This window comes from Babylonia areolata, chromosome 21, assembly GCF_041734735.1.
Source record: "Babylonia areolata isolate BAREFJ2019XMU chromosome 21, ASM4173473v1, whole genome shotgun sequence".
In the NCBI taxonomy this organism is placed as follows: domain Eukaryota; kingdom Metazoa; phylum Mollusca; class Gastropoda; order Neogastropoda; family Buccinidae; genus Babylonia; species Babylonia areolata.
This window is the reverse complement of record NC_134896.1, coordinates 43647207-43659354: the sequence shown is the minus strand read 5'-3', so window position 1 is coordinate 43659354 and position 12148 is coordinate 43647207. Positions and strand designations below refer to the sequence as shown.

The window sequence follows — 12148 nt, the reverse complement described above, 5'->3', positions numbered from 1 at the left end:
CTGGGTACATGCTGTCTTGGGTGGAGGACCTCCCCCTCTAAGATCCACTCCTCCTCCTTAGGTGCCCAGCTCGACGGAGCAGGAGAGCGTCCTAGAAAAAGAGATATCGCACCCACTCCTCATGGGGCTATATCTCAACTCTCGGACCCGGGCCCCGGTTTTTACGGCTGGTTGTTGGTGATTCCAAAGGTCTCGGGAGGGTGGAGACCAGTTTTGGACTTGTCCCCCCTCAACAAATTCCTCCCCAAAATCAAATTCAAGAGGGACACACAGGCACAGATTCGGGAGACCATCCAACAAGGTGATTGGCCTACCTCTATCAATCTGGAAGATGCTTATTTTCATATACTCATCCATTCGGCATCCCGTCGGTACCTGAGGTTCGTGTGGAGGGACAAGGGGTTCCAGTTCCCGGCCCTCCCATTTGGTCTGTCCCTTGCCCCTTTCCTGTCTACCAAGGTGCTGCGGGAATTGGTGTCCATCGTCCGCTCGGAATCCATTTGTCTCTGTGTGTACCTGGACGACTTGCTTATCCTGGCCCAGTCGCAGGCCCTGTGCCTGAGTCATACGGCCAGACTTCTAGACCTTTGCTCCCAACGGGGCTTCCTCATGGACCAGCAGATATGCGATCTGTCCCCACGTTAGTCCTTCGACTTCTTAGGGATGAGATTCGACACGCGGTCTATGATAGTCTCTCTGGCGCCAGATCACTGGGACCGTCTGGCAGGCCTCCTCAGCCACTGGCGCCACTCCTCCCAAGATACAGCGTGGACACTTTCTTCCCTCTTGGGCATGATGGAGTCCACGGCACCTCTCATTCCCCTGGACAGGGTTCTCAAGCGCCCTCTCCAGAGGGCACTGAGGTTACGCCAGTCCCAGAGCACTCAGCCATGGGATACCCAGATATGTCTGGGCGAGTGGTTCCTCGAGGTGACATCAGAGTGGTTAATCACCCCCCTTCGGACACAGGGGGTGCCCTTAGCCCCACCTACTCTTCAGGTGGCACTCTTCACAGACGCCTCCTCCCTGGGCTGGGGAGCCCACATGGACTCACTCTATGCAGCAGGGACTTGGTCCCCGGAGGAGCGCCTGTGCCACATCAATGTTCTGGAACTGGAGGCAGTTCGCAGGACTCTCCTGCACTTCATGGGGGAGGCCACTGCCAAGACCATCCGCTTGTTCACGGACAAGACGACGGTCGCATGTTATGTGAACAAATGGGGGGAGCGCACTCGGCAGACCTCTCCATGCGGACTGAGGCTCTCCTCCGTTGGTGCCACAGCAAGGGCATTGCACTTTCAGCGAGACGCTGAGCAGGAAAAACCAACTTCTTGGCAGATGCTCTTAGCAGGTCCAAGAGTGTCATACGCACAGAGTGCACCCTGGACAAGGACAGCCTTCAGGGGGTGTGGGAACAGTGGTTTCGGCCGATGGTGGACCTTGTTCAACAAGAGACTTCCCACTTCCGTCTCTTCGGTTGCCGACCCAGAAGCGTGGGCAGTGGATGCTCTCTCTCTAGATTGGAGCAGTCTGATTGCCTCCGCATTTCCTCCCTTTCCAATTCTGTCCAAGGTGATACGGAAAGACAGATTGGAACACCCGCAGCTGATCCGCATTGCGCCGAAATGGCCAGTCCAGACCTGGTTTCCGGACCTTCAGTCCCTGACACATGTTCCCACCCCTGGAACTTGAAACCAAATCTCATCTGCTGAGGCAGCCTCGCTCAGGCACTCCGCATTCCAATCCTCAACTGCTCCACCAGCACGCATGGCTGCTGTGCGGTCGGAACTGTCAGCATCACCATTGAAGTCCTCGACCCCTCGGTCGGCCTCTGTGTCGGCTGTGCTGACCCAGGGGTGTGCCTCCTCTGACCTCCTCTCCATAGTCACCAAAGCAAGGAGGCAGGGAACGGAGACTTTGTATGACTTTCGCTGGAAGAAATGGTTGCGGTGGTGTACAGCTCAGGGCATTACCCCTACGAACCTTACGAGCATGCAGCTGGCCAACTTTCTGGCTCTCTGCTCCTCGGTTCATCCTGTCTGCTAGTTCTGGGCGAGGGTACAGGTCTGCCTTCTGTACCACATTGCAAACAGCTAGGTGGTTCCGCCTTGGAAGCGGATTGCCTGCTCAGAGAGGTGGCTAGGGGTGCCCCTCTGAAGGAAGCTAGAGACCCCAGAAGAGTGCCCCTCTGGGACTTGTTCCTGGTGCTGGATTTCATTCGAAAACAGCCCTTCCTACCATTGGGGACTATTCCTTTTGACATCCTCACCCTCAAGACCACTTTCCTTCTGTGGCTGGCCACAGGCAGTCATAGAAGTGAGCTGCATGGGCTTAGTGGAATGCCACAAGATCTGGCCTTCCACAGAGATGGTTCCATCACTATTCGTTTCCTTCCAGAGTTTCTGGCTAAGAACCAAGACCCTGAGGTTCCTTCCCCCTCTCTGAGAGTCAGACCTTTGTCTGATATTCTTGCCCAAGATGAGGATAGGCACCTGTCCTGTTCGGTGTCTCAAATATTATTGGGATAGGTCTCGCCATAGGCGTTCTTCTCAGAGGTGTCTGCTCATCTCCCTCAATGAGAATTACAAGAAAGACATCGCTGCAGGCACCATTTCCCGCCAGGTTTCCCAAGTCATTCGTAGAGCCTACTCTCATGCACACAGGGATATCAGCTGTCTTCATCCCAGAGCACACGAAGTGCGGGCCATAGCTACTTCGGCTGCTTTCCAGCACTCAGTGCCAACGCAGCATGTCTTGGAGGCAGCCTTCTGGTGGTCTGAGAATCCCTTCATCAACTTCTACCTCAGGAATTTCCGTATGACCAGGGCTGACGGTTCCAAGGGGATTTCCTTTGTCGCGGCTAACACTGCCGTCTCAGTTACAAGGGCTCCCCATATGAACCAGTAGGCGTTGCCCTCCTCCATTTGCTTTAAATTCTGCATCAGTTTGACATGGTACAGTATATGACACCAAAAGGAGGAGTTTGTATTATACTCCATGTTTGGTGTTAAATATACTTACCATGTCAAACTCGAATGCCCGCCCGTCCGTCCCCGCGTCTCCGCCGTGGTTCTCATGGGGCATTTTTGTTCATGGCCACGGAATGATTAAGCGCTTATAGTTTTTAGAGGCGTTTGATTGGCTGAGAGCGGGTGGGCCCGTCTTTTCACCGTTAGCCGCGCGAAATTTGGCCAAGCAGAGCAAACCAATAGGCCTAGTTTGCATCAGTTTGACATGGTAAGTATATTTAACACCAAACATGGAGTATAATACAAACTCCTCCTTTTGAGTGAAATGTTTGCCAAGTTTTTTTTCACAAAAAACAGGGGGGGAGGGGTTTTGTTTGTTTGTTTGTTTTATTCTGTGCACTTCGTTATTAGAGAGACACCCATAAAAGTATATATTTTCTGAAAGGTAAATGAATAAAGAATACAAAACACATGATATTTTCCAATTTCGTTGATTTCCAGTGACTTGCAATTGTTTTGAAATCAGTGATTTGTTTTTTGTCTCATTTTCAACCTGTTCATTTCCGGCATTTGTCAGGTAATTTACACAGTAATATATTTTCTGGACAAATATATAATACTTGTACAGACAAATTAGACTAGAACAACCACAACAACAACAAAAAATAAATAAATAAAATAAAAATAAAAAGACATTCACAATTTGTTGTGACTACTGTAAAAGATAACATAAATGTGATTGTCCAGTCCTTTCAGACAAATCAGTTTTCTTGAAAAAAATCATAATGTCCAACCGGCAGTAAAGTCAGACCCAAGAACTGTTTCATTGTGGCAATAAAACGTTCTGAATTTAATCTGTTTCAAACTCTGTGTGCTTTCTGAGATTCATTTACAAGTCATCAGTGTGTGCAAATTTCAAGCAAAAGATATGGATACTTTCACCATCTTACTATATGATAGTATAAGAAGGGAGGAAGTTTTATATTTTGTCCCTAACTCGTTATGTTACTGATCAGTTTGAAAGTTTTAAGTTAGTAAATTCCAACATTTGTTTTTGGCAATTTCTTTTCTTACCCAAACAAATAGGTCATCTGTGGGGAAAGTCAGGGGAGCTAACTGTCAGTACTAAGTGAGTTAACCAGAGAGGAAGGTGTAAGTTTTACCTCAGTACAGTTTTGAAACGAGTTTTAACGAACTAGGTAGGACATCCGACTGCCAAATGATATCATCACTAGGGAACCATTGAAGGTTCCAAGACTTGTCAAAAGCCTCCATGATCATGAATTTAAGTACCGTAATTTACAGCCTACAAGGTGCTGCAGCACATAAGGCACACTCCCTGGATAAGAAAGAAAAAGTTATTTTGAACAGGTTAAAGCACACACATCCATAAAACTGCATCTGCCGTAAAGTGAAAGTCCTCCATGATGGCTCAGTGAAGAGCGGGTGTTATTTTCTGGGTAGTGATATCATCTTCAGAAAACTGGCCTGGAATCAGACTTGTTGGCTTGGCTGTGTTTCTCCATTCGTCTGCTCTGTTTTCTGCTGCTTTTTTGAAAAAACACTTTTTTAATACAATTTTACAGCCTTCAGTTGTTTGTACAGTGTTGTAAAGCCAAATCAGAATCCAGTCTTTCAGTCCAGTCCGCCATTTTGCTTTCGTTCTGCTTTCTAATAGCAATCAGTCACACCATAAATTTATTCCCGACTCAGACACAGCTCATTGTTCATGGCCTAGGGGGGAACTGGCATTAGTAAAGACAACAGTAATGACACTGAAACGCATCAATTTATATCGCATTTCACGAAAGATGTATTACTGCAATGCATTGACTCAAGTTCAACATCGGAATCTGAATCAATAGCAAACAACAGAATTAAGGCAATGTGTACAACTCAAACAGAAATATGTCATACTGTATAATATGATATGAATATGATATAATGGAATATAATGTAATGAAATATAATATGATATAAATAATAATATAATAAGACTTGAACTGAATCTTTCTCAAGGGATGTTGGGATTAACATCAAAATGATTCAGCTCTCTACATAAATATGATAGAAAAAAAAAGGTGCTTCACAGTGCTTTACTTTCACATAAGGAGTGTGAAAGCTGGACCAAATAGGTTTGATGTTCGTTATGATGCAACCTTTTCTGTCACATATATTTAGAATGTTCTTCATTTCATGCTTGCCCATTTGTTCATTTGTCTGTTTCGCATGCAAGATTGCTCAACAAATCAATTCTTAGTTTCATAGAAGACACTCAGAACATGAAAATATTATTTTAACAAGAGAGGCAAGGCCTTCAAGACTCACTTGTGGCATGCACTAAATCCAACAACTGAAAAGAATCAAGAAAGAAAAAAAAAGTAAAAAGAAAAGAAATTATCTGGAAACGCAGGTGGGCGTGCGCGCGCACACACACACACACACATACACACAATTTGATCTAGATCTATATGTAATGGACACATGAGTGGTAAGGGGTGTTCATTGTTGTTTGGATTTGATTTGGATAAAAGATTAAAGAATTAAAACATTGAAGGGAAAAGGAATATTCTTGGATGAATATTTTTGGATCAATCTTGTTGTGGATCAGTATCCTGTCAGTGACGCCACTTGTGTAAGGCAAATCCCAAATCCAATGGTGAGATATAAAAGGGGATTACAAAAGAATTACTGAATTTACAGGATGAAAAGAGAAAGGATAAATAGCCCCTTGCACAGGACAGGGGCATATAGAGGCCAGTCACAAAAAGGGTTTTCTATTGTTTTATTGCAATATTGATTAAGAGAAGGAGAACAGAAGAAAAGAAGACAACACAAACAAATGTCATAAGTACATGTCGGTAATGCAAGTGGATAGTAAGCACAGCATATATTACAATGGAAAGCCTACCGTTTAGTTTGGAGTAGGCAACAACATAACATAAATAATACATATGTGTGAAGACCAAACACTGACAACAAATGACATGTCTTAGACATGTAAACAGTGTAATTAACCCCTTCACTGCTAGTACGTTTTGCTATGGGCTATGCTGAGAAAATTTTCAGAAAAACACGAAAAACACGCCAATGATTTTAATTTGCTTATATTTCAAAAAGTACTGAAGATAAGTGCATAAAAGTATATATCAAATGAAAGGAAAATGAACCAAGATTTTGTTTTTGATACTCACATGTTCAAATAATGAGTCAATCTGACAGAAAAATTCCATCAAATGCATTAATTAAAAAAATTGGGACTGTCATTCCATCATTTAGGTGCTACAATATCAAACAGGTTATCAACCTGTCTTTCTTGTGACTGTTGTGATCAACCACACACACTGTCAAGGCTGAGCAACAGTGTCCAGGTGCATAAGACTCCAACACAGTCCACACAAAGAATGAAAAGGGTGTACTCACCCAGGATCTACCGCCAGTAAAAACGCTGTGTGGGGTACTTGCAGAAACAGTCTTCAAGACACAGTGCTGGTTTGCTGGGGCAGTCTGGGCAGTAGAACCCCACACCCTTTCTTTGTCCTTTCTTCCAGCAGACTCTGCACCTCCTTTGTGGCCAGGCCTTCTGTGGGGTAGGTGGGATGAAGTGTCGTCCACACAAGACAAACAGCGTGGTCATCTTTAGCAGTGTCTTGGTCACCAAAAATCATGGCACTAATTACATCCTTCTGAAGTCCAGGAGTGTACTGCTGTTGCCTGCTTTTTTGTAGAGGATGTGTGCATTCAGCATGGCAATTTGTAGAAAATGCACACACAGCTATTTGTACCACTTCAAGGTTTTCCTTGTGACATCGTAGGGCTGCAGCTGTTGGTCATGATGGTCCATGGCACCCATGTTTTTGTTGTAATCCAGAATTGCTGGAGGCTTGTTTACTGCCTTTTGGTCTTGCTGCTGCTGGTCTTCAGTTGTAGGTTTGAGGCAAGTTGTCAACTCCAGATAGTCCAGGATGAACATCATGATCATCAGCATGCTGCATACCTGAAACACATTGCATAAAAGACTAAGTCTGTTGGGTTTGGGTTTTTTTTTGTTTTTGTTTTTTACATATAAAAAGATCATGAAATGGTACCATTTTATTTTTGATTGTTTTCAGAAGCTGAAATACAAACACACACATACCTACCCCACCCCCCAAAACACACACACACTGAAACTGGTTCATGGTATGCCACACCCCCTTCATTTTTCTTTCTCATACAAAACAAAATGACAACACATCACACACACACACACACACACACACACACACTTCTACAAGTGTTGCATTTACAAAGTAATTTAGACATACAGTTCTGTATATCATTCTCTGATTTCAGTTTTATAAACATCATCTCTTCCCCGCCCCCCGCCCCCCCGCCCCTCTCTCTCTCTCTCTCTCTCTCTCACACACACACACACACACACAAAACAACAACAATAACAACAACAAACCAATACACACTCAGGAACGAACACACAGAAAGCTGCAGGCGAGCGACACACGCTGTCATCAACAATGAGCCAGCCAGCAAGCCACGCCCCCCTGGGCTGTGATGGTCAGACACAGTACCCACGTGACTGACTCTCACTCACACACACTGATCAGTGACTGACGAAGCCACTTACCACAGCTAACACATTCAAAACACACACAATGCAGTCATATTCATTGTTACAACAAACGGAGAGCAAATAATAAACTGACAAACCTCGAAAACACCCACCTGCATCTTGAATCAGCTGAGCTTGCTTGTCTTCAGTTTCATCACACAACACCTCCCACCCCCCTCCACTGTCAAAATCAGCGTCTTCGGCATCAACTTCACGCAGTTCTGTCTCATTCAGTCCACAATCTTTATCTCTACTGTTTGCATCGCGAAAGAATTCTTTCAATACAAGTGCAAGTGTTTGGGTTTGTCTGCGTTCAGCCATGGCTTTGCAAACACAACTTGAGCTTCGTACAAACTTGCAAAACTTTCGCCATAAATATGACAATCCAATGAATAATTTTAGCTTATGGAACTCAGGAGATAAAGAGCTCTCAGGGGAGCTAATTTAATGGTTAGCAGACTGTATTTTCTGCAATGCGGGACTCGAAACATGGAACGTTGTAACATGACGTACGGCGCACGTCAATACAGCATTGCTGAGCGACATTTCATGACGTACGCCGTACGTCAACAGCGCAGTCAAGAGGTTAAAGTGGTTGAAGCAAAGCTGATTTAGTGAAAGTACACTGACAGTATAGATTAAAGCTTATACTGTGTCACAGTGACTCAAATGAATCAGTTATCATGTAGCACTATACTGGAGTAAGCCATATAGGAAAAAGCATGATAGCTGAATTACAATTTGCAAACTGTGGTTCATTTCAGATGGTGTTAACCAATAACTGATATTAATCCAACACTATCATGTAATCACCACAACAAAATACTACACACACATAAGGATTAAGCACACTGTAAATGAGATGGGTAGTACTGAAAGTCAGTGTAACACTGACTGATAAACACTAGTACTGATATGAAATAATACATGAATAATTAACAAGATGACAGAATAAGAAGCTTTCAGATTAAATACTGGCAACTGACAGACCAGGTAGTAAGTCAGTGTTCAGTACAACGACTGGAAGAACTATCATGGCTTGACCATTAAGTGGCTTCGACATTTAAATTTCCTCCACTTAACGCGGTATAAGTAAAGCCTGACCTTTATCATTGAGAGCAAATGAGAAAGAACGCGTCACCCTAGAACAGGCAAATAAACTATCCATTAGCGAATCGCAACGACAGGATGATAATTTACGTCAAACAGTAATAGGAGCTGTGATTGAACAATGCAATTCTTCTGACAAAGTTTACCAACAAACGCCATCAACATACTCATATGAATACAAGCAATGTGTTGGACAATCTACAAATCATCAGCACATTAACATTTACAGCGATGTGGCGAGACGCTGGCCTTTGGGGCAACACACACACTGACACACACAGGGTCAGTGGTCAGCCAGCTAGCTATCACCACAAGGAGGCTCAGGTGAAAAGTGACCAGTGATCACATGCTTCGACTATTTCTGCAACTCACGCTAACTGCAAAGACACCCACACGGATCAACAAGCAAACTGGCCCGAGTATGGCAAATATTGACCAAAATTGTGTTAGTTGTCAGGCCTTCTTCTCGTAGCGCCACTTGTGGCGACACTGGTCCTTGGTGTAAACAGACTGCTCACACCAGACACAGTGTGGAGGGTCTGGGGCCCAGTCAGCAGCACAGCAGTGAGGGTGAAGGGCTGGTCCTGGAGGATGTGGGCAGTGTGCCTGCCTGGGAAACTGCAGCTGTTGTTGTTGTAGGCTTTTGACTTCAGCTGTGAGTGTGGCTGGCTGAGTCTGTAGGCAGGCAACAATGATGTTGTCTATGCCAGGGCAGGTGTCATCAGCATTGCTGTCCTCCCTCAGCCATCGCTGGGCTTTCTTCTTCGCTGCCTGGAAGGTGGTGTCAGGGTAGTTTCTAATGTAGCGCCTGACATTGTGCCTGAGTGCCGCTGGCTGAAGGCCTCTGGTGAAGGCATTGTGGAGGATGGTCGCTGGTACCTGCATGATCCCATCCTCAGCCTTGTTGACCTTGGCCCACAGGTAATGAGGATGAGACCTGTACTCTACCACCGTCTCCTTGGGCTGCCGCTGTCAGTTGAAGAAGGCAGCAGAAAGGGCTGTGGTGTCCCACTGTTCTCTCCGGTTCTCGTCAAGAACCGCAAGAATCTTGGCTGGGTGTGGCCACTTCAGTCTCCAGCAGCCTGACGATCTGCTGGCGAGCTTGGCCATCAAGGGCTGACATCAGCCAGAGAGAGGCTGTCGTGTCATCCAGGGGTTGCAGATGAAGGATCAGTCTGACTTCCCAGATGAAGTTACCGACCTCTCTGCCAGTTTCCTCTCCGGATAGCGTTGGGAGTTTGGGCAGTAAGTTGGTTGGTTGGGCAATGTCACTGGGGCAACGTTTCATTCGTTGACATAGTAACCTGCATGCTGCACTGTCTTCTCTCTTCTCTAATGTTAAATTACCCTATGTGACTGTTAATGCAATCTCGTTGAAGGAAAAAAATATATTACAATGGAAAGACTACCACTTAGTTTGGAATAGGCAACAGCATAACATAAATAATGCAAATGTGTGATGACCAAACACTGACCACAGGCCAAAGCTCTGCTTCGTTGGTGCCACAACAAAGGCATTGTGCTCTCAGCGAAACACATGAGGGGGGGGGGGGTATAGGATGCAGGGGGGGGGGTGGGGGGGGGGGTTGCTGCCCTTTCAACTGCACCATTTCCGAGTCCCCCTAACATGGCCACACCCAGGTTTGTCTGTCACAGTCCCAGCATTGGCAGTCCACAGGGAACCATAGATGTTAGGTCATCTGGAGACCACACACCAGAGGAGACCCTGCACTGCTGCCGAGTCACTTCTGTGGTGTCCAGTGGTGCCTGTTCTAATTCAATGTACTCAGGACACCACCTACTAAACTCCCTACTGATGACAGTAATGGCTGAGTCGCAGAGCCAGACTGAGTGAGCGTCCCTCCCTGAGTGGAGACTGCCACCTCATCCCTCCAACAACAGCCCCCCTATGAATCTGTCAACACTGAAGACATTGACAGGACTCATCCCAAGCATGGAAGTGGAGGGGTATCGAAACTGAGGTCACGATGACAGCAGGGCATGAAAGGCCACAGACTTTGGGACTTTTTAGTTTATATTGATGATGAAGAAGGAGGAGGAGGAGGATGTTGCTATTGAGGTCCATTTTGGCGATAAGGCGATACTTTACACTTCCTGATTTAATGATATCCTGGAGTCAACCAGGCCCAATAGATACAGACACTTGCAGTGCTGGTCAGGTAATTAGAGCAACACCCCCAAAGACGCATCCATGAAGTGGATGATACTCGACTGTGTGGTCCCAGCCTCCCCATTTAAGTCCATAGCACACTCAACTCTGGGAAGGAGCCTGCTGCGGGGTGAAAAACCCACCTCCACTGGGATTCAAACCTGCGTCCTCCCAGCCGTCAGTCCACTACGCTAACCACTTTGCCACGGCGGCTGGTGTCTTATTACTATTTACTTGTCACTCCTTCATTTGATCAAGCTGAAAAAAATTTGGAAAGGAAAATCATAGCGGTTACGAACCAACACCACAGACTTTGCTGAAGATTTGTCCTCTGTTGTTTTTATTTGACACTGTCAGGAAATCTTTCTCTCCTGTGAATTGTGCATACATTTCCACTTTCTTCCAGAACAAGCGAACAGCGAAGTCCATGACAGTCTACTTCCGTTACATGGCAGAACCCACGCAGTTGACAGGCAGTCGCACGTGTCCCTTGCATCATAGTTACAATGACAAAAAAATGGCAGAAGTTGCGTACACCTTGCTGTTGAAGATCAGCACTGCTGCTGCCAGCTGGCCAGAATGGTGAGTGGTGCTTGTACTGCTCTTTTTTCTTTTCTTTTTTGTTGCTATCTGCTCTGTGAAAGTATTGATTGACCTTGGTTTTTGCTCAGACTGTGAGACAAACTGACTGTGCATATATGCATATGCGCATGTTGTGTTTGTGTGTGTCTGTTTCAGAAACTACTTTTGAACACAAAAAATAAAGCACTAAACATCAGAAGTATGAATGAAAGCTTTGTCTTTGTCAGGTCAGCCCAGTATGAATGTACATGTGTTTGTTCAGGTCAGTCCAGTATGAATGTACATGTGTTTGTTCAGGTCAGTCCAGTATGAATGTACATGTGTTTGTTCAGGTCAGTCCAGTATGAATGTACATGTTTGTTCAGGTCAGTCCGGTATGAATGTACATGTGTTTGTTCAGGTCAGTCCAGTATGAATGTACATGTTTGTTCAGGTCAGTCCAGTATAAATGTACATGTGTTTGTTCAGGTCAGTCCAGTATGAATGTACGTTTGTTTGTTCAGGTCAGTTCAGTATGAATGTACATGTGTTTGTTCACGTCAGTCCAGTATGAATGTACATGTGTTTGTTCACGTCAGTCCAGTATGAATGTATGTTTGTTTGTTCAGGTCAGTCCAGTATGAATGTACATGTTTGTTCAGGTCAGTCCAGTATGAATGTACATGTGTTTGTTCACATCAGCCCAGTATGAATGTACATGTGTTTGTT

The 12148-nt window shown here is 45.3% G+C and overlaps 1 protein-coding gene across 1 annotated transcript in view; it reads left to right on the top strand.

Annotated features, from left to right (window-relative positions):
- The window catches only part of LOC143296061 (DNA polymerase eta-like), a 128383-nt gene that overhangs the window by 105773 nt on the left and 10462 nt on the right, over positions 1 to 12148 (top strand). The window contains exon 10 of the mRNA XM_076607813.1: positions 11265 to 11440. Within this exon, the coding sequence (XP_076463928.1) occupies positions 11265 to 11440 (176 nt within the window). The remainder of the gene's footprint in view (positions 1 to 11264; positions 11441 to 12148) is intronic.